At 45.5% G+C, this 23,746-nt stretch overlaps 1 protein-coding gene across 1 annotated transcript in view; it reads left to right on the plus strand.

The window, feature by feature from the left end:
• The first annotated feature begins 1,228 nt into the window (after positions 1-1,228).
• The window catches only part of LOC133420028 (cytochrome P450 26B1), a 38,624-nt gene continuing 16,106 nt past the window's right edge, over positions 1,229-23,746 (plus strand). Inside the window, exons 1-2 of the mRNA XM_061709579.1 lie at positions 1,229-2,390; positions 20,323-20,547. Of these exons, the coding sequence (XP_061565563.1) occupies positions 2,187-2,390; positions 20,323-20,547 (429 nt within the window). The 5' untranslated portion in view covers positions 1,229-2,186. The remainder of the gene's footprint in view (positions 2,391-20,322; positions 20,548-23,746) is intronic.

Consider the following 23,746-nt stretch of genomic DNA (forward strand, 5'->3'; position numbering starts at 1 on the left):
AGAGGTGGCTCTGCCTCCCTCCTCTGACACTCCTGATCACGGCCTAATTCAAGCCAGTCATTTTGTCTGGAAGCGAGCGGCTTTCTAAAGAACTGGGAGGACGAAACCGGCACCGGGGTCCCACCCTGTGACCCGGCGGTCACCTTAACTCGTGTGTAGGCCGCTTTGGGCCAAATCAGCTCCATCCTGGGCCTTCAAGGCAGAGGGAGGTGATGGGAAATAGAGAGGGAAGGTGTGAAAGCTCTGGTTCTCTGGTTCCTTTGAGCTTCAACGTCTGAGAAAGAAAGAAAGAAAGAAAGAAAGAAAGAAAGAAAGAAAGAAAGAAAGAAAGAAAGAAAGAAAGAAAGAAAGAAAGAAAGAAAGAAAGAAAGAAAGAAAGAAAGAAAGAAAGAAAGAAAGAAAGAAAGAAAGAAAGAAAGAAAAGAAAGAAAGAAAGAAAGATGATGTTGAGGGGCCTGACAGGAAAAGGTTAAAGGATTGTTTTATTAAAAAAAGGTGAGTCAACATATTCCTCTGAGAGAAGCAGCACTCCAGCACACATAGCGCACATATTTGTGCCGAATCGGGGCTACAGTTGGCACTTGTGCTGGAGTCCCGGCTCTGCCAAGAGCGATGCCGGCCAGAGCTGCTGCAAAGGTCACGAGCTGGCTCCCAGAAACACAGATCTGGACCAAACCTGCGGGATATATAGGTAGGTGGTAAATCAATGATTTACACCCACATTTCCGTCTTTGGAGGAAAAGTCACTTGTGTGTGTGCGTGAATTGGGGGCAAATACGCGCCGAGCTACGTGCGTAAAAGCGCATTTCTCGGTGAAGTTGTGCAGCTATTACTCATCGAGTCTATACAAACCGTGCACGGCGCGGGTTCGGTCCACAGGTGACCGTCTCTCCCCTCCCCCTCCCCCGGTCCCGGTCCCCCCCCCCCCCCCCTGGCGCAGCGCCAGCCCAGCACGCTCCAAACCTTCTCTCCTCCTGCGCCGCGCGCCGCTCCGCTTCACCCTCCTCCCTCCTCCCTCCGGGTGGGGGGGAGGATGGAGGGAGAGGTGGATGAATAGGAGGGGAGGATGGGAGGGGAGTCTCGCTGGGGTGAGGTGGGGCAGGGCTGGAGGGGGGCGACGGGAGCCCTTGGCCGCCTATTCGCCTTCCAGTTGCCTCTGCGCTATATAAACACTCATTGGTGCCTCTGGCTCGACGCACACACATTCTTCCACACGCATCCGCGCACACACACACACACACGCACGCACTGAGAGTGACTTGTAGCAGCCAGCGCAGAGAGGGAGAGAGGGAGGGAGAGAGCAGCGCAGAGACACAGAAAGGTACACAGAGAGGAGAGTGGACGACAGAAAGTCAGAGAACCTGAAGGAGGACGGAGCATCTCCCGCGCAGCGCTCACCCCCGCAGACCACGGACCCTAACAGTCTCTACAGATTAAAACTTTTGCAAAGAGGCTTAATAACTTTTCTTTTTTGTATTTTTTGGAGTTGACACAGAGGCGATTCTTGGATTTTTCTGATTTTTTCCCTTCCATTTCCCCCCTAAAAGCAAGTCTTTCCATCTCTCGAGAAGTTTGAAACAGTAAAAGTCCCGTCACTGCTCCGGTGCGCCACTTTTTTTCCACGTGTCCCCGGGCGTCCCGGCGTCTGACACGGCGTGACACCTTTAGACTTTTCCCTCGGTTTAAAGCTCCTGATTTTTTTTCTTTCTCATTCTGATTCTTTTTTAACTTAATTCAACTCAGTAACCCACAAGCAAGACTGAAAATGAAATGTCAAACATCAGCGCTGTCCCCAGTCAAGTGTGATTCCAGTCCGAAATGTTTAAGTCATTAAAACAAAGTGAGTTTTAGTGATTTAGTCATTTTTTCCGCTTTGGAAGTCGAGGTGTCATATTGGAGACAAGCTCACCTGACGCTGATTTGCACTTTTGAGGCACAAAAGCACCACACTATCGTTGTGATCATCTCCAGATAGAAATCCAAACGTTGACAGAGGTAGAAGTCGAGCTCTGCAGAGTTCATTCATTCTCAGAGCGAAGCAGCAGAAAAAAAAGAAAGAATCAAACAAACCTGCCATCCATCATCCCGGAGATCTACACAGTTTGTCCCATCCAAAAGTTTGCGCGCAACTTCCCCGTGCAGAGCTGCAGAGCTGCAGAGCGCAGCGGCTCTCCATCCGCACCATCATGCTGTTCGACAGCTTCGACCTGGTCTCGGCTCTGGCCACGCTGGCCGCCTGCCTGCTGTCCATGGCGCTGCTCTTCGCCGTGTCCCAGCAGCTGTGGCAGCTCCGATGGACGGCCACGCGGGACAAAAACTGCAAGCTGCCAATGCCCAAAGGATCCATGGGCTTCCCCTTCATCGGCGAGACGTGCCACTGGCTCCTGCAGGTAAGAGCGCGGCCGGGGTCCCGGGTCGGGATTATACCTGTACCAAACAGGTCGAGACTGGGCTTCCCTTTCATTTTTTTATGACATTTTCTTTCTTGCCGCAGTCATTTATCTCTATTTTTTGCTCTTCTTTTAAGTGGTATCACGATATCGTAATTAAGTCTCCTTTACGCATCATTTTGGCATATTGGTTTTATCTCATTAATTATTTTAACGCGCGCTCCATTTGATGTCCTCCTCAAAACAAAACCACCTCTAGATCACGAATTTGTGGCAATGAGTTACAGATACTCATAAAGTCTCATCTTAAAATTAAGGCTTCACACTTTCAGAAAGTTCAGTTGGAGCCGCCTCATCTTTTACGCGCGCCTGAGATGCGCGCAGACTGAATGAGCTGCAGACACGATCATCCAGCCGCCTGCTTTTTCCAGCTGATTGAGTGTCCAACTCTGCTGGGCACGGAGACCAGACCCGAGTCTCCTGGAGACCAGACCCGAGTCTCCTGGAACCAGACCCGAGTCTCCTGGAGACCAGACCCGAGGCTCCTGGCTGCGCGTCTCAGACGGGAGCGCGCCGGCGGCTCCGTGCCCCCCCCCCCCCCCTCCGTGTTGTCCTGCTTTGCGCGTCAGATTTCACATCAAAGTTCATGTTTGGACCGCAGAAATGTCAAGAATGCGTTTGGAGAGCGGCTTATGTCGGGAAACGGCGACTTGCAGGGGGCGGAAGGGGTTAAAGTGAGGGGAAAGTGGACTCCTCGGGTTCTCCCCTCAGAAATTCTCCACTTCTGGCAGTTTGACAGACATCAGAAACCCGTGCAGCATGCTTTCTACCCACGGAGACCTTCATGGAGCTCCTGCTTAGAAATACGGATCATTTATAGACTCAAAATTCAACCACTTACTTTAAATCCCCAAATACATCAACACAAAGCTGTGTGTCTATATCCTGAAGACGGACACATTTGGGCTCCGTTACAACCCTGACAAGTGCTGTGTCGGCCCAAAGGTCACGAGCCGGTCTGGACTCGGTTTGTGGCTTGTGTTGTGTGGGTCAGATGTGGTCCGAGTGACATCAGCTTGCTGTGATATGGGGCAGGGTATGTGTGGGGGCCAGTTGTGCTCCCCCCCAAAAAAACCTAAAAACTAAACAGATTTGGAACATATCTGGTGGAGTTCATAGTCTCACCGAGTCCACAGCAGCGTGTGCCAAGCATTCCTCCGGACTCGCGTATACATAATCTATATGTTTAGTCTAAAAGTTAGAGACATGCAAATTAAAGATTGAGAGATTTATGGTATGCATAATCTGGGGGAATAAAGCTCTGGTAGCAGCCTGATCCCCGAAGAGGCACTCTGGCCGCGAGCGGGGCTTGAACTCCTGCTGCTCCTCTCAGTTACATCTGACACCACGCGAAACGCGGCCCCGGAATGCAACCGAGGACCTCGGCCAAGCTTATAGCGCTGGGGGAGGAGGAGGGGGGGACGTCAGTCAGACGGAGGGGGCCGAGTCTGTCTGCACCGACGAGGGCCGAGTGCCCCGGCGAGCCAGATCTGAGTGAGTCTGGAAGAGTCCTGGCCGCGGCGCGGCGGCTTTTACGGCGACCTGGAGACTAAAACCCGATCTGGGACTGAAGGTTAAATAGTTAATGTAGTCAGTGACACGCCTCATAAATGATGTTAAACTGTGTGTGAGACAGATGAAGACACGGCTGCCGGCTCATCCCCAGAAACATTGTGGGAATTTGAGACGGGCAGAAGGAGAACTGATGGGACCTTCTTTTTGTTTTTGTCCCGTTTGATTGGTCGAGAGTGCGAAGTGTCAGGTGTGATCAGGGATGAGTCCCGTCTCTGTAAAAGTCTGGGGAAAGTCCTCCGACCGCCCCACGGGTCCAAGCCAGTGATCAGGGAAACATTTAGACCTGAACGGATTTGAAAAGAAGCTGATGAGAGTAAACGGGTTTGATGTTGAATACGGTCGACAACCCAAAGTAGTTTATGCGAACATTTCCTACAAGTTTCTGCAGATAAATGTGTCAATTTAATGACTTTTCTTTCAACACACCTGAGGAATGATGGTTTGCTCATATTTGTGGGATCAGCTGATCAGCTGATCAGGTCCGGTTGTTTCACTTCCCAATCTTTCTTCAAAAAAGGGGGAGCTGCAGGCTCCTAGTTTCACCACCGGGGGCGCTAGATTAGCTAAATGGTCCCAGCTGGATCCCTTTGATCGTCTGAGTAGAGGAAGTGGTGGTCTGCGCCGATGCAAACGTTCTTGGGAAGGTGAGAGCGTTATCCAGTCAAAGTGGACGGTGCTCTTATTCTGCTTTATTGCCTTTAAATTAAGAGCACAAACTGCATCTACACTGTGCTGGGGGCCTCGGTGGAAGAACTGTTGGGGAAGACAGCAACCTTTTCACATTCGGTCATCCTGATGCGCCGGGTTGAGATCAGCGTTGGCGATAATGCTGACGATCGTTGGCCGAGAGCTGCACATCTTTGATCGGACTCCTGGTCTCATATCACAGCAAACGCTTTACTTCATATGAAGTTGAATTCATATGAAAGAGGAAACAGAACGTACATTATTTCGCTGCTGATCTTTGGTCCCCCGGAGAAACGAGACTCAACGTGTACTTGATGATGTCATAACTCGGCCAGCAGGCCCCGCCTCCCCGAAAACACCGGGGGAGGTTTTAAAATGGTAAAATCAGCTTAAGATAATAATAAGCAAGATAAATCAACCACAGATCTGAAGTCAGAGGAACTAGATTCATGAAACATCTCATAACTACGGCGCATTTGAAGATTTAACTCACAATTATGAGCTCTTTGTTCCACCAGTACTCAACACAAAATGCATTCTGGGACATATCCTTCTTAAAAAATGCAATGCAAACTGGACCAATAGTCTGGCTGCAAGAACACAAGCCCAGACTAGGCTTTATATATCGTGGAACCCCAAAGTCCTTTATTAGTCGCATCTTTAATCGCGCGGTTATGAGGAATGGAGCCGTTTGATTGGAGTCAACGTGCCACCTGGAGAGGGTAGGTCCAGTTTTCAGCCTCTCATGGATGAACGATGACAGGAGTGTGTTTGTTTACATACGTGTGCACGAGGGTAGTTGTGCAGGAATATCTGATTCATGGGGATTCAGACCGGCCGGCCTACGATTGTTTTCTCTCCTCACATCCTCTCATCCTTCGGCGCCTCCCGGAGATCGCCAACATAAACAATTAGCATCTAAATGAGTGACGTACAGTACACGTGAAGTATATTTTTACCCCAACACACACATCATGAAGTATATTTTTACCCCGACACACACACACACGGAGCGGCACATTTCTGTGACGGATCCATTTTAGAGTAATCTGTGGTCAGAAATAGTGTTATGGTCGTCCTGCCAAAGACCTGTCTGCTCTCATTAGAAGCCCGAGCTCGCCGAAGGTGCGGTGCCAAGCAGGAGCGCTACTGAGAACACACACACACACACACGCACACACACACACACACCAGCTACCCACACGGTGTGGGCTTTTGTACATGTACCCATCATGCATACTTTAATACACTCTCCTCCTATTAAATATTGTATAATCGCAGGTGAACCCAATAACACCAACATTTGGACCAAGTGCCAATTTTTAACAACCCATAAGTACCCAAAAAAGGAGAAAAAAAAACAATTGCAGTTCCTTGACTGACCACTGGGGGCTGGCTCCAAAAGTGAGTCAACATCCATGGACCTCCACGTGAACATGACCAACTTTGGTCTTAGTAGTGAGATTTAGCAACGCTTAGGGTAATTTCTACACAAAGTAAAGCTTTTGACAGGCAGTCGGCTTAGCTGATTGGTGAAATGGGACAATCAGTTCAATCTGTTCGTCCGGCTTGGATCGGCTGAAGGAAATGGTAGCCACGCCCACTTTGACTGACATAAAGTGGGTGTGTTCCCAGTACGAGGAAAAACAGGCCTCTCTCTTCAGATAGACTGGACAGACTTATTCGCTCCACGAGCAAAGAGGCGCCATATTCTTTTGTTTTAATGCCATTAGGACTTTTTTTTCTTCTAGTGTTTTGAATTGCGGTGAAAAAAATGCTTCAACGTTCACAAATTTCACATTTAATAGGACGTGGAGTGATGAAACTTTTCTTCCAGTACGTTCACCATCACTAGCGCAACAAGAAACTTTGCAACATAGGAAACGTATCGTTAGGACGCTAATGCATCAATCTTTGTAAAGGGTTAGAAGTCCTGTCCTAAGAAGTATTTAATGCAGTTTCAGGGTCGTGAATGCTGAGCTGTGAATAATTACCTCCTGCTACCACCGGGGGCGCCAACGTGTAAACCTGCCAGCTGACTTAAAAAAAAAAAACAGTCTGCAGATTATCTATAACACACTCAGATTTCCTCGTAAAGTCTTCAAACTAGAAGATTAAATTTTCTTTGCGTTGCGTTTTAAAATTTAACGAAACCGCTCGACCTCAGCTACATTTGTTATTCTCCTGAAGACAAGGGGACTCCATCCATCTCCCTTGATGCACCACTTCATTGTCTCGTCAAATACCTCAGACACGCAAGCGTCCCAAAACCTGCACGAGCATCTTTGTACAGTAGATCTGCGTCAGATCAGAGGAAATGAACACGAGCCTCAGACGTTCAGACTCATAGATGCACTCGCAGGCAAATGCATTTAATGCATTCATCCGTCTGTCTACCCTTTATTTCCTCTTTTACAGTAACGACGTGTGAATAGTGGACGAGACGGTAATAATACTGCAGACCAAACTCCCCCATCGCACAAGTGAGGACTGTTCTCCCCCCAGAGTCACGCCCTCCTCCCCTCCTCATCCTCTCCTCCTTCCTGTTGCCTCCAAACACTGTTTACCATATCTAATATGTACAAAATCTACAAAAAAAATAGAAGCTGAGTACCTAAACGACTAATGTGCCCCCGAAGTATCTCGGAAGCAGAAGCCATAAAAGCTGCTTGAATTCTCTTCGTTGCTTCCTTTATGAAAATAACGTCTTTCATGATTATTTCATCGCACAATTCTCCGTGTTCATGACATTGGAGAAAATGCTCGGTTATCTGCAGTCGTACAGCGATTCCTCTGAATAAATCCGGACGGGGAAGGAAGGAGCGAGTAGTACAATTGACTTGTTTTTAATTCACATTTTAGGAATAAAGTGGTTTTATATTTCCTATAATATGATATTAAATAGACCCTCTTTGAAACAAGAAGTTAAGAACGTGAATCCGTGAACAGGGTTTTTTTTTTTTTTTTTTTTACATTTTATCTTAATTACTATGTTTAGATTTATATCATTAAATATTCATGTGTATATGTAAATATAATAATTGAAGCGATGCAGTTCTTTTCTACGTCATTATCACAGCCGTTGTATTTTTCCTCCTTTGACATTTTAACGTTTTCCATCGAGATGAAGGGAAGTTGCTCGTGACAAGATGGGATCGGGACTCAGAGAGGAGTTGTTCTCTCCTTCATGTAAAACCTGGTTGGCGTAACCAGAGTAACGGATGTTTGCTCGACCTAAAATCTTGCTAAGGACCTTTAAAAAAAAATAAATAATAATCACATGACCTCCTGACATATCCTGACTGGAACAACCTCCACGTCCTGGATCAGAGGGCGGTTTAACCATTTAGGAAGATCAAGCACGTGATTTAATGGCGAGTGCTTGGATCGACCTGAACCCGAGACTCCCGTCTCTTGGTAAAACCAGCACCCAGCTCAGCCGGCGAAGCTGCGGCTACGCAGCGCCGAGCCCGCAGGTTTGAGTCGGGGATGAGGGATATATAGTCCAGCGAGCGGGCACAAAGGGCAGCTCTGGTGTGCCCGTGCATGTGCCGTGTAAACGTGTTAACATTCAAGGCAGGACCTCCGAACCTCCGAGGACGCTTCTTCGCGCACGCCGCTAGCATCCAAGCTCGTCTCCATCTCCTTTTCATTTTCAAACAAACTTGTTTTTTATGTTTTTGATTCAGTTATTGAAGAAAAATGTGTCGATTGATCTGCAGACTGTGAAAACTTTTAATTTCAGCGTTTAATAAACTTCATTTTTATAGATTAGGGATTCATCTTTTCTTCTCTCTGTCTCTTAACACATCTTCCGTCTTTCTTTCCCAATCAGGACTTTACGCCTCGCGTCATTTTATCTTTTGATATACACTTTTTCTGTGTTGAAGCGTAAGAAAAGAAACTGTTTCGTGCTTCCTATACATTTTACATTTTCTCTCTCCATCCCTCCTCCTCCTCGTCCTCTTCTCGTAGATTAGCAGGAGGTTCTGGCAGCGGTCTCCCTTGCCCCTTCTTTCACCCCGAGAACACACTGCTCCCTCCTTCAACACCCTTGTCCTGGGCCGACTATAGAGCCGGTGTTAATCTCCTTCCCTCAGAGAGTGCGTGCATGTGTGTGTGAAAGCGAGCTTGTGCTTTTCCTGGTTCAAACCTTGTGTGTGAAAGCTGAAGGGATGAAGCTGGTGTCACTCTGTCTTTTGCGGAGACCCAAACTGACAGTTCAGGACATTTTTCGCACATTTCCAATCCCCAAAGAGAGGAAACTAACAACTTAAATCGCCCCCGACTAATCCACATTTACTGATCTAGTATTTCAGGCTTGAAGGAAGGTTGAAGCTTAGTTAATAGTAATAAAAATAAATAAAAACAAACACTTATGTAATGCAAATCCCAGGATCAGTGGGTCTAGCAGGATGTGTTGAGCCTCCACGGCCGTCCCTGAAACACTGATGAGACAACAGACTCTCTACGGTCACCAGTGAGAAGGCCAGTTTTATTTATTGCCAGGTAAAGAATAAGCATTGAGGAGCTGTATTTGTGAGCCAGTGGAGTCCAGCACCCCCCTCCCCCTTTGAACTGCTATTTCATAGTTTCATATTTCCACTCCCTTTTGGCGAAAGAGAAACCTAAACCTCCAGGGTTAAGGTAAGGGCTTAAACCTGCCTGGTTAAGGATTCATAGTACAAGTTACGTTGTACTGGTTCTAGAAAAGACAAATCTGGCGAAGACGTAGGAAATAGATGACAATAGATGCCCTTAAGCGACCTGTAAAGAGCACCATCTTCACCCTAGGTACAATCGCTGAAGTCAAAACTTTATGTTTACAAACCTACTTAAATGTGCGGCTTAAAGTCATCCAACAAACTTGTTCGGTTACAGTGTTTTCACCCTAAATTATATATATATATATATATATATATATATATATATATATATATATATATATATATATATATATATGAATGCACACGTGCGCCAACATGCGTATGAGTGATAAATCAAGCGACGTAAGATTTCTCCCAATGTTCCTCAAGTTTGTTTTGCATTTCTAATATTTCCCTCCACAACAACCTCCGTCATGTTCCCTTTGACGGATGTGGGTCGAGCAAAATCAGGGTATTTAGGAGAGGGAAGGGGTTAAATCACATGGAAACGATGCCTTTCATGGGACACCCGAGAACAGAGGTGGGGTTCATGAAGCAAGTTGATCACCGATATGAAAACCAGCCTGTGTCCTTTGACCTTGCTTGGTGTTACCCCACCGTACACCGACGGGGAATCGGACCAGAGTGGCCAGCGGCGTGTAAACGCCATTTCTTTATGACATGTACGAGTTTGAGGGTCCTAGTCTGTGTTTCTTGATGATATGTCCGAGTTTGAGGGTCATAGTGTGCGTTTCTTATAGATATGTCCAAGTTTGAGGGCCCTAGTCTGTGTTTCTTGACGATATATTGGAGTTTGAGGGTCCTACTCTGCGTTTCTTGATGATATGTCGGAGTTTGAGGGTCCTACTCTGCGTTTCTTGATGATATGTCGGAGTTTGAGGGTCCTACTCTGCGTTTCTAGATGATATGTCAGAGTTTGAGGGCCCTACTCTGCGTTTCTTGATGATATGTCGGAGTTTGAGGGTCCTAGTCTGCGTTTCTTGATGATATGTCGGAGTTTGAGGGTCCTACTCTGCGTTTCTTGACGATATGTCGGAGTTTGAGGGTCCTAGTCTACATTTCTTGACAATATGTTGGAGTTTGAGAGTCCTAGTCTGCGATTCTTGATGATATGTCGGAGTTTGAGGGTCCTAGTCTGCGTTTCTTGATGATATGTCCGAGTTTGAGGGTCATAGTGTGTGTTTCTCAATATGTCGGAGTTTGAGGGTCCTAGTCTGCATTTCTTGATGATATGTCCGAGTTTGAGGGTCATAGTCTGCGTTTCTTATAGATATGTCCAAGTTTGAGGGCCCTAGTCTGTGTTTCTTGACGATATATTGGAGTTTGAGGGTCCTACTCTGCGTTTCTTGATGATATGTCGGAGTTTGAGGGTCCTAGTCTGCATTTCTTGATGATATGTCGGGGTTTGAGGGTCCTACTCTGCGTTTCTAGACGATATGTCGGAGTTTGAGGGTCCTACTCTGCGTTTCTTGATGATATATTGGAGTTTGAGGGTCCTACTCTGCGTTTCTTGACGATATGTCGGAGTTTGAGGGTCCTAGTCTGCGTTTGGTGTCACTGGGGTTGTCTGTGTGTGTCGGGGCATTAGCCGGGGTCCCGGGGTTACTGCTTAGAGAGTTTTGAACAACCATAATCTCCCTTTCTATAATGTCCCTGGGTCAGGGGCCAGCATTCCCTCCCTCTCCGTCTCTCCTGCACCCTCTCTATTCTCTGTGTTTTCTGGCTGAACCATCCCAAGCCCTCTTTCTTTTCTTTTTTTTGCCTCCTAATCCGTCCTTTCTCGAAACGAGCACCCATCCCATCTTTCCACCCCTCCTGCCACGCTCTGCGCTTGCTTTTTCTGCCTCCGTTTTTGGCTCTTTGTTGGTTCACTCCACCCCCCCCCCTCCAACCATTATTTATCCCTCCTTCTCTTTTTCCTTGCCTCCTTCTTTGTTTCCTTCCTTCTCTCATCCCACTCTCTTATTTCTTGCCTTTCTTCCTCCTCCCTCTGTGTCTCCGTGATGCGGTGGCGTGACCGCAAAGGGACGGGGCTCATTGTCGAGTCGAGGACCTATCACACCATTGAAAGGCACAATCGCGCACACACAACCCCACACATTGGTTCCTTGGTATCTCTGGCACCGGCCGAGTGACTGACAGCTGAAAAGAGAGGAGGAATTCCCTCACAGCCTTTGACCTCGTTTCCTCTCTCTTGTTCTCCGACGCTGTTCTTGCTGCTTTTTCACTTTTCATTTTTAACCTTTATTTTACATGTAACCGTGGAGATTCCTGGCACCGTCTCCGTGTATCTGGACCTACCTGCCAGTCAGCCGGTGTGGGCACCAACAGTTCTGTACTTTCTTTTTAGTTTCTGTCATTTCTCTGCTTTTCTTTTCCGCCTCTTTCGATTTGTTTGTGAGTCTGAAAAAGTTTGAAGTTCCTCTCATCGCTCTTGAATCATCGTGAATTCCGAGCCGCCGAAGAGCGACCGCACCTCGGCTCTACCCGTAGATGTGAGACGGACGGGCCGCAGTCCGAACTCGTCCTGTTTTCTTCTAACATGCTTCCATCAAAATATAGAAGTTTGATACACACTAATATAGTGGCAAAGATCTACACATAACCGTCGAACGCTAGCGGTGATGGAGCTGAACATGGCTGTTTGCTTATGAGGCAGAATTACAACTTTATTTTGAAAATAATCTTAAAACGCTGCACGCTCGTATATAAGGATTTCCATTTTATTGTCTTTAAATTTCACACACAAAAAGATTATATATATATATATATATATATATATATATATATATACATATATATATATATATATATATATATAATATATATATATATATATATATTTTTTTTTTCCATCAGTGAGTTTCGGGGCGTCAGTAGAAAATAAAGATGAATCAGATCTTTGGTTCTATCATCATGTATTATAAATCATAACACACGTTATATATTATCTCTTATTTATAATAAATGACAAATGATGGAAGCCGAGAAACCTCTACTCCTACAAAATACAAACTAAACTACACAAATTAGCGCGAACATTTCGTCTCATCAGTCTTTAAAACCCTGTAAGCGGCAGCTTTTACTTTTATACACGACTCTGTTTACTGCAACTGTCTACTTTTATATTATTGTTTTCTCTTTTACATTTGTTATTTTCATCTATTCTATTCTGATGTTCTTCACGAGGCGATTGTGCCGGTGTTTGAGAGGGACGGAGACGGCGTATGTTCACATAGTGGAGCGCCGACTCCTCGTGCCCCGTCATACACCAGACATAACAATCAGATCAAGCCAAGAAGTGTATCTTACAGTTGTGACATTTGTGGAAGAGGGAAAAGGTAAATGATCTGCTCAATCATCCATGATGATCATTACACTTGTTACTCAACACATTTTATGAAAGAAAAGATGGAAGTAGATGTCTCCTCCTAAAGTATAATTTTTATTCGAGTCCAGATATTCCAGCAAAAACCTGACATGGTCATGGAAAGAAGTCTGATCACGCAATGAAAACCCTTGCATCTGAAATATTCAACCGTGTTGGTGTATTTACGGAGATGCTTTCCATCTCTGTCAGGCAAGTCCTTTTTTTTTCTGGTGCCATAGTTGCACCATAAAGGCCTCCCGCTGCCCCCCAGACCAGGTGACCAACACCAGCCAATCAGAGGCCAGCAAACTGGATCATCGTCAGTTTAACAAAAACTAATTTTACTTCTTTTGTTCTTTTGGTTTTTAACTTTACCAACTGCCTTTAGTTTTCAACTTTACCGACTTCTTCAAACATCTTATAAAATGAGATGCAACACATCCTAACCTCGATAACTGCTGTGAAACAAATATAAAAAAAAAATGGCAATTATTTAATAAGTTCATTTCAGACCTTCTACATCTGTTTTTGTTTTGTTTTTGAATCACACGAACTTGAAATGTTATTTTATTTAAAACCACCATTAAGTGTCGACTGGACAGCGAGTGTTTCATACTCGGTCCATTTCTAACTGCCGTTTCCGTAGCAACGGGCTGGAGGCGGAGCAGAGACATTTTTTTTTTTTAATCCTTTTTGGTCTTTCAAAGTGTCACCATTATAGTTATACTAACACTGTACACACACACACACACACACACACCCGAGCACTGTGTGTGTGTGTGTGTGTGTGTGTGCGGGTTGATCTGAGTAAACATAATTAGCTGTGTTTTTTGTCTTGCTCTAATAAAAGAGTCATTTGTTGGACATTTCCACTGCGCTACAAAGAGGACATTTATAAGCCCCGGCCCAGGTTCGCCCCCAGGCCAACCCCAACAGAACAGACGGGGGTATTTTTAGCACGGCCGAGGGGTAGCTAGCTGTACTGGGACAGTGTGTGTGTGTGTGTGTGTGTGTGTGTGTGTGTGTGTGTGTGTGTGTGTGTGTGTGTGTGTGTGTGTGTGTGTGTGTCCACGCAAAGAGAACAAGAGAAAAGGGCAGATTTTATGATTTTTTTTCTACTATAGTGGTGGCGCTTGGATTCAGATGTGTGTGTGTGTGTGTGTGTGTGTGTGTGTGTGTGTGTGTGTGTGTGTGTGTGTGTGTGTGTGTGTGTGTAGATGCCGTGTTTGGAAACTCCCCCTCTTGTAAAATATCTGATAAAATTCTGTTCAAAAGATATAAAAGAGACTCTGTGGAGGCTGACATCACAGGTTACAAGAACAACTCTGTCCAGACTGCAGAAACACACACACACACACACACACACACACACACACACACACACACACACACACACACACACACACACTTAAAAAGGCCCAGACTTCAGGGACTCCTACCCAGCTCTTTATTAAACGCTGTTCCTAACCCTTTCACCTGGACACAAACTGGATTTCACCCTTGTTGTAGCCTCCCTTTAACCACGCCTCAGGGTGCAGTTTGAAGCCGCGCTCGCCGCCCTCAACCCGCCGGCGCCGCTTTTATTCTGGGCTCTGAGTGAACGGGGAGCTCAGTGGAGACGAGTAAAACGTGTTTCATTTGACAAAGTCAAGACAGGTTGGATCTTTCTGGTGTGTTTGGGTTTGAGGAGCAGCTCCGAGCCGACTGCTGTTCCCGAAGGCGGACGGGTGACTCGGATCACGTTCTTAAGTTAAAAGGTACTAACACAGAGTTAAAGTACTTTTAATTTTGGTCGAAAATTCACAGGAATTACTGCCCGAATATCCTAAATGTATCAAAGCAGAACAAGTGCACATCATATAGAATAAAATGATGAGTTTAATAAATCCTGACGGTGTATTAAAGCCTCTTTTCGACCCGCGACCATCGCTTCATCTCAGTCACATCTTAATTTGTTTATTTTATTTTTAAATATCCAGATTCTTTAAGATGAAGTCATCTAATAACTCGTGCAGCAAACGGAGTAAAATCGGCTGGAAATCAGCTATAAAGTGCTGAAAGGATCGCATTTGAGGGGATGGATTTATTCCCCTCGATAGAAGAGGAAGAGGAGGATGGAAATGGTTGTTGAAGATGCTGGAGCCGTAACCCGACGGGTTTCTGAAATTCCTGTTAATAAAAATAAATACAAATCAAGTGCAATATAATTTAATGGTTAGAATGTAATTCTGCTGTCTGAATAAAACTAAAAAGTTCGAGGTGAAGCCGTGTATGAAATTAAACCGTGTTTCTCTTTTTAATGGTTTAAATAACTTCCCTTCAAACATCGTTATTAATCCTCAATCTTAACTGAATCAACTGGAGATATAATAATAATAATAATAACGCCCCGCCGATGCGACCTTGGATAAGCGCCATACACGCTCCGTGTTCTCACCAGCTACCTGTCGTGTGACTGAACTGTTACCTCCTCCAGAGTTAGAATTCATAACTGCAGCTAAGAGAAACGAGCACACATCATGTTTGGCGTCTCCGCCACCAGCTTCTGCTCCTCCGCGTTGCCGGGCAACGTGACCGCTCGCCTTAAGCCCTCGTGCCCGCCGTCATTAGGAGAAACCTCCGGTTGGTTTTCAGCTGGCATTGGAGTTCGCTGCCCGCGACCTCGGTGGTGAAATCAGCCGTAATGTTGCGGTCGCAGTTTGGGTTTCTAGATTCTCTCTTTTTTCTTTTTTCTCTTCTTTTTTCTTTTTTCATTTCGCCGTGTTTATGGAGACGGCTCCTCGGCCTCGCCGGAGTCGCGCAATCGCTGTGACGCTGCGACGCCTGCAACATCTGAAGCTACGCGTGCGTGTGTGTGTGTGTGTGTGTGTGTGTGTGTGTGTGTGTGTGTGTGTGTGTGTGTGTGTGTGTGTGTGTGCACGGTTACATACGTCTTCTCCAAGTGTGGCGTCATTACATCACAAGTTTCCATGCTTTCTCCGAGCGAGTGTGTGTGTGTGTGTGTGTGTGTGTGTGTGTGTGTGTGTGTGTGTGTGTGTGTGTGTGTGTGTGTGCGTGTGTGTGTGTGTGTGTGTGTGTGTGTGTGTTTTTTGTTAGATTTGGGACGGAGAGCTGGGCTGTACACTTCTCACCTTTAAAGTTAAATGTCATCCAGACCACACCCCTGGCGCACACACACACACACACACACACGCACGCACACGCACACACAGTTTGTTTCAGTGGGACTTGTATTTTTTATTTATTTTTTTTGTCTTTTTTCCTTCACTTTCCTACAGAGAATAGACAAAACCGTGAGCTTTCGGGCCAAAAAAAATCGAGTGCGGATGAAAAGAAAGCAAAGAGCGATGGAAAGAGAGGCTGTATGAAGAAGTGCACACACACGTGCAGTTAAAAAATAAAAAAGTACACAATCGGCCCAATCTGAAGCAGTATCTTGGAGTGTGAAAAGGAGCCTTGTCTGGCTGCCTGAGGAACTCCCTTTGAATTGGACTGAGTGTGTGTGTGTGTGCATGTGTATGTGTGTGTGTGTGTGCAGCCCTGGCTGCCAGGCAGACATACTAAACCACTCTACATCCATGTGGCAGCAAAATGTAGCTTGGAAAACAACCTCATTTTAACACACCGAAGGCTCCAGAGGCCAGCCAGTAACCTGGTGTGTGTGTGTGTGTGTGTGTGTGTGTGTGTGTGTGTGTGTGTGTGTGTGTGCTCAGTAAAACACGGAAGTGTACAGGAGCTGTGAAAACAGCTCGGGTCAACAATTTGTACCCAGACGGAGAGAGAGAACGCAACCAAACCCTGCAGGACGAGCCCAGAGTTTCTACGTCTGCGTCATCCGTCAAAAAAGAAAAAAATAAATAAATAAAAAAAGATGCTTAATAACAACATTTCACAACTGCTTTCGATATAAACCGGAAGGAAATACTCAAAAACAAAACCCTGTGCGAGTAGTATTTTGTCAACACCTCACAAAGAGGTCTTAACATCTGAAGGAGCCGAGGTGCTGCGACCAACACAGCCTGGGGGGGGGGGCGTCGGCCAGGATGCTAATTAGCAGCATTTCTCAACTATAAACGAGGTCTGGCCATCCGACTTTTCAAAGCAACATTAAAAACAGCCAACAGGGCAGCGGGGGGGGGGGTGGGGGGTTGGGGGGGGCATCTGTGCCCAATTTAGTCCCATCCAGAGAAAGATGTGACGGGCGTCACGAGAAGGTGAGAAGGAGCCGGCGACCGCAAACAAGCCGGCCGGCGTTGGTCCCGGCGTCACCTTTGATGTGGCCGTGGCGGTTTAACAGGTGGGTTTTCACCTGGTGGGAACGCCAGGTCGAATTCCAACCTTTGGTCCATCCTTCCTTAAGCGAGATGCAGTAAAAGTTTCACACGCTGTTATGACTTTTCTCAGCCTCGCCGGGTTCACGAAGCGCTCCACACTTCCTGCGCCGATCACCAGAAACAGATGTCCGCTTTTTAGTGAACCGAGGGGAATATCAGCCTCTAGGATGGTGAAAATACTTAATAACCAGGGTGCAGAGATGCTCCTTCACAGTAGCACGTCCAGGTCGCCCTCATCGCAGGGCTGAACCTCCTCCCTCGGCACTTTCTCAGGGATTTCAGCTTCGATTAATCCAACCTAAACGTCTTGCATGATGACCACGTAAACAAAGTGACCTGTGACCCAAATGAGGGATGATTGAGTGATTCAGGTTTAAAAAAAATTTAAAATCCATCCCAACAAAAGCTTACAAACCTTAAACTCCCAACTTGTCAGTCAGAACTTTGAGAACCACCTACATCTTTAATAAGGTGGACGGTCCCCTCTGTTGGATCTGAAAGTACCAGTTTCCCAGCCTCTCTCACTCTTAAGTGATCTTTTCATCCACGTCGAGCTCAAACGCCTCGCTGGTCCACGGTTCTCGGAAACAGAGAGGTTTCGGTTCAGATTTTACTGAACACATCGCAGCTTCTCTGCAGGACTCCGAGCTGCAAATTACACCGTGGAGCATGCACACACACACGCACACACACACACACACACACACACACACACACACACACACACACACACACACTGCCAGAGGTGTGTCTCAACCAGGAAACAAAATACCTGCTAAAATTAGACGCCAATTTCAGCATCCGTCTTCCTGCAGAGGGTCACAGAGCCCCTTTATGTCCGTTTCAATCACATTTCTCTCATTAAAGTTGAATAAATTGTTTAGAAAAAGACACAAACTTGACTTCCTGTCACCTGCAGGCCAAACCTTTCAGTCACAGTCCTCTTGAGAGTTTGCATGTCATGTTTTTGGGGTATATGTTATGAATGTCGTGTCCGTACGGAGCTGAACATGCATGCTTCAGAAGTGCATGTGAATACTCACATGTGGTCGCTAGATATGTTGCCCTGCACACATTCTGTACGTGTAACACAGTAAGCTGCCCTCGGGCTGATAAATATTGTTTTTTCCACTGAAACGGCCCGTTTACAGTTCTGGGGTCGGCTCCCTTTCGCTCTGCGCCGTTCAGGGGTCAGCCTCGAACCTGCGCCCGGGTCAGCTCGCTAACCGACTCCAGCTACGTGTTCCCTGGGGGGTTTATTGATGGCCAGGGCTGCTCAAACCGTGGGGCAAGGGGGGGCCTCGAATGGGCTGCACGGCTCCTCGTGGCGAGGCGCGAGGCAAAGACGGGCCAAAGATGTTTTCTTGTCGTCTGTGGTGAGAGATTCTGGGCAACGTTTGGGCCTTCAGCTGCTCCTCTGGGTGCCATTTCTGCTACACTTTCTCCAGTCAGAGCTGGCTTTTTCTGAGCTCCACGTTTAATATTATATATATATATATATATATATATATATATATATGGAAATAAATGCTCTGATATCCACATCAGGTGGACTTCCAGCTTTCAGTTCAGGTTTCTGGATCTGGAGTGATTACAAATTAGAAACTCCGTCATCGTCTCATTTATTCCTGGAAAAGCTACTTTCTTTTTATTGCCTTTTTCAGGGTGTCTACAGGTTTGACCGAGGTAAATTTAAGACTTTTCAATACCATTTTCAAACAAAATTTAAGATCAAAAAGACAAGTCACTAAGAAATCCAGCGCTGAGGTCGAGGTTGCCAGATCTGGCTGACGGGTTCCAAACGTGATGTAAAACCCACAGAAATAAGGAAAAACCAGCCTGAAACAGACATTCTTCCTAAATTATTAAATGCAAAATACATTTCCAGCTTCACATCACCACTAAAAAGCCCCAAAAAAGTTCAGGTTCAGGAAGTTCAACAAAGACTACAATTAAATTGAGTAGATTAAAGCAAATCAAATATCAGTGAGTTTATTGTGTACGCTTCTACTTTTCTCTGCCATAAATACTAAATATTTAGTAAAAACCAGGAAAAGCAGCCCAAGTATATATTTTTCAGCCCAATTGGGCTGAAACTTGCCCTACCTGGCAACACGGATTTAGAACCTCCGCAGGACATTCTCCTCAAAACGATGAAATAAACTTTTTAATGATGACTGGATACATTCCCTCTAAAATTAAGGATTGAGATTTAAGACAAATTAAGATATTTAAAAGCCTTATTTTAGCAAAAATTGAGTTTAAGACTTTTTAAGGACTTTTTAAGGACCCGCGGTGCATGAACGCTGAACTGCCGGCTCAAAAATTAGGCTTCAGCTACTTATTGTGATCTTCTTCCGAAGTTCCCAAGGTATTTGATGGTCTTACATGCTTGAAAAGAGAGTTTTTTATGACTGTTATAAGACAAAGATGACTGCAAAAGTACAAAAGTAATGAATAAACAAGGGGATGGATGGAGAAGTGGACCCAGGAGACCCAGTAGTGATAACCTTTCGTGCTTTTCATTGTCGTCACTAAAGCTGATCTCAGACCCGTCCTGAAGGCAACTTACATCAGTTTTCACTTCATTAACCCAACGTAAATGGGTTTTCTTAAACATCTGCGGCATGCCCCCCTCAGTGGAAGCCTCCTGCAGATGAGGGGAACGTCAGTAACTCCTCGCAGAAAACGCTCCGTTTGGGCCCCAAACCACAGAAAGACAAAATGCCGGGTGAAACTTCTCAGAGCTGCAGATCAAAGCGAGAGCAGAGGTCATCCGTATGCAGCGCAGATCCGCGCGCTTGTTGGTGATGTTGAGACGATGATGGCATGAACGGAAAAGCATGCGAAAGAGTGAACAAGATTTACAAATTTAGAGAATCCATCTATTCTGATATCCGACTGTTTAATATCAACGTTCTGGTTTCCTTCATTATGTTTATAAAACTCTGCATGAGCCTCAGAAATCTCGTGAGAAAGTTACCAAACGGATCCCAAGTGGAGATGAAGGGGATCTCCATCAACAGGATGGGAAAAGTGCTCCTCTCACGTCAGAGAAACAGGGCGGGGGTGTTTGGGGATTTCCTCAAAGTAATGTCTCCTTGTAACGTCACCTTGGGCTGGAAATAGCAGCTTGAAGGGAAATTCAGAGTCTCGGCCTCCTCGTTTGAAGTCCTGCGTCGGCTGGCGCCGGTTGAAGTTAAGGTGGTAACATGTCGGCCTCCTTCCTCTCCACCCAGGGTTCGGGTTTCCACGCGTCGCGGAGACAGAAGTACGGCAACGTGTTCAAGACTCACCTCCTGGGCCGTCCCCTGATCCGCGTGACGGGCGCCGACAACGTGCGGAAGGTGCTGATGGGCGAGCACACGCTGGTGACGACGGACTGGCCTCAGAGCACCTCCACGCTGCTGGGGCCCAACTCACTGGCCAACAGCATCGGAGACATCCACCGCAAGAGGAGGAAGGTAGGAACAGACCCTGCTCGCTGTATGGTTCATTTTGTCCATGGCTTTACGGTTTTGTTTGCTAATTCTTTTTGTCGGACAATAATTTTTCGTTTTTTTTTAAATACTCGACATGTTTCAGCGATCCCTTTCGCTCTGACAAAAAGAATTAGCAAATTAAATTGTAGTGAGAGTTGTTGAACCTTATATAGTGCACTCTATCTGGCATGTGTATGCCGGTGGGGATCTCTTATGTTTTATCTTTGTATGAACTGGGCCAACAAAAAATAAGGCTGGTAATATAATAGTTTATTCTGCCAATGACTTCACGTCATAATGTCCTACATGGAGGTAAAGTTGCTTTCGTCAACGAAAATTATGACTAAATATCTTCGTCAACGAACCTTTATCACCTGAGGAAAACGAGATGCAACGAAAATGCTGATCATGTGACGATAACGATAATTAAATATATAATGCAATATCGTAGAGGAATAAAAACCAGACTAAAATGTAGATTACAAAATAAAAAATCTGCTCTGCTTTCGTTGACCAAAACAAAACGAAATGTTCTACCAAAGACCCTTAATGTCCATGTTTTCAGTAGTTTCATCTGGTTTAGTTCTGCTGGGTGACGTCACGTCCTCCATCCCAGTCGCTGCAGCGGGGAATCAGATCCAGAAGATGCAGCTGCAGAGTTAGAGGCTGATGCCGTTAACGCAGAGCTCTAGGTTCACGTCAATTAAAAACAAAGTTACATAGAGAAACGCGGGGATCTGATCTGGGACTGGAGAAGAAGAAGATCCATCTTTGGATACACTTTCCTACATAGACGTGGAAAAGAAAACCCAATGTGTCGTCGAAAAAGAAAAAAACGTGGAGAAATGCGGAAAAATAAATATGTATAATATATGTAAACTCAAATTAGAGTCTTCTGTATCTGGAATGAATGTATTCTTGAGTCTATAAGGTAACAATAATATAATAATAAGATAACCTTGTTTGAATTGTGAAATGGGTTTGGCTAAATACAATCTTTGACTAAAACGAGACTAAAATGATCCTGGACAATTCTGACTAAAATAAGACTAAAATGCTCAGACTTTTAGTCGACTGAAACTTGACACGACTAAAAGGAGAATGAACGTGACTAAAATTAATAAAAACTAAAATGATAGCTTGACCCAAAGACTAGACTCAAACTAGAATTGAAACAGGCTGACAACAACAACACTACATGGAAGTAACACTTTGTAGTGCACTATTCGGCCTGTAGGGGGCCGTACTGTTCTTGGCTCTGCATTAAAATGCAGAACAATCATAGAATAGCAAAAACGACACTGTTTGGAGAACTAAAGTCTGGACACAGACGGAATCTGATCATCTGAAAAAGTCAAGACTCCCTCAGCACTTTCAGTACACCGATACCCATGAAGCCCACATCCCAAGACCAGTTCTGTACGACCAGGTTGATAAAAAGAGGTGGATTCAGGAGATATTTAGTCCCACCAGCAGATGCAGCAGAACATCTGCTGAAGTACTCGAGTAAAACGGAAAAAAAAGCCTGAGTGCTTCAGCGCAAAGGCGAAGCTGTAGGTCTTATCAGGAGTTTCTGGCTACTGAAGCGTGAGAACATCACTCCATCACTCTTGTCCTCTCCTCCACTCATCACGAGACCCCCCCCCACGATGATCTGTGTTTCCCTTTTTACTGTCTCTGTTTAATTCCTCTCGTTTCACCCTCTCTCTTTCTCTTGCTTCCTCTCTCGTCTGTGCCAGGACAATTTCAGGTAATCAGCCACTTACCTCTCCCTCCTATTATCCCCCTCGTCCCCGGGGGCACATACCTCCCTCCCTCTCTCACACACACACACACACACACACACACTGATACACAAACACACACCACAGATAACCACATGAAGCACGAGAACGAGGAAAGCAGAGTCTGCTGTGTTGTCCTGTAAATCCATGTCTCATTTTCTGGTAGTGGGTTGGGGGGTGCGGTGGGATGTGGGGGGGGGTCAGGTTTCGTTGCCGCGGTACCCGGGGACGGCGGAGGGTCGGCTGGGTCTAATCCGAGCTCTGATCCCCTCTCCTCTCCCCGGAGACCCCGGCACTAACCTCATGTAATGACCCCTGATTAGGAAGGCTGCCTCCGACACGACACAAAGAGGGGCTTTCTGTGGGGGCCGGACACACACACACACACACACACACACACACACACACACACACACACACACACACACACACACACACACACACACACACACACACACACACACCTGGAAAACGCTGTGCTCGCAACACAAAAGCTGCATACAAATAGATGCGACGTCTGTAAAGTTAAATCCGTGTTGTCATGTGATTTCGTTTGTAACTACATAAAAGTATAAAACCTAACAAGCAATTAAGTCTCATTCGGAAAAAAATTACAATTTCAAGCATTTGAAAACAAATATTTGTCCATCGAGTGAAATGGAGGAGGGTTCTCATCCCCCAGTTTAAAGGTATTCTAATGTATAGAGCAGTAACATACCACATTTAACCATGATAAACAATAAAGCTAGATTCAAAAATAAATTAAGAAAAAGCAGTACTTAGCAAGGAAGTCAGTTTTAGTTAGTTGGTTTATTCTGAAATTCTTGGTTTATTCTGAAATTCTGAGTGTGTAAAATGGAATATTTTTTTGTTGCTGGTTTAAACAATTTAAGGGTTGAATTCCATTACATCTCAGATCATTTTTTATTTAGATTTAGTTATGTTTTCATTTTAAGGATTGTATTTTATTGTTTTATGTGTGCAATGTTGGACCCCAGGAAGAATAGTCTTCACTGCACTGTGAGGACTAATGGGGATCCGTAATGAATAAATCAATAAATTCTAGCTGTACCTACTGAGGAAAAGTCACCTCGAGAAGCAGAGAGGATGTGTTGCAGTTTTAGCTCAAGGTCGCCCCCTTCAGGTGTGGAGGTCAGACTGCTTTTATGACGGAGGCTGAGGTTTACAGTAATCCCTGGTTTTTGGCGGGAGTTACGTTAAAAAAAGACCCCGTGATAGGTGAAATCGGTGAAGTAGTAACCTTTATTTTTTTTTTACAATTATTATACAAGGCTTCAAATTGCGGAGATCGGCCCCGCCCCACCGCGACATGAGTAATTGGATTTGAATGGGAGAAAATGAAAAATGATTACGAAAAAAAACAAAATAAGTGCAGT

Source organism: Cololabis saira, chromosome 20 (genome assembly GCF_033807715.1).
Source record: "Cololabis saira isolate AMF1-May2022 chromosome 20, fColSai1.1, whole genome shotgun sequence".
Taxonomy (NCBI): domain Eukaryota; kingdom Metazoa; phylum Chordata; class Actinopteri; order Beloniformes; family Belonidae; genus Cololabis; species Cololabis saira.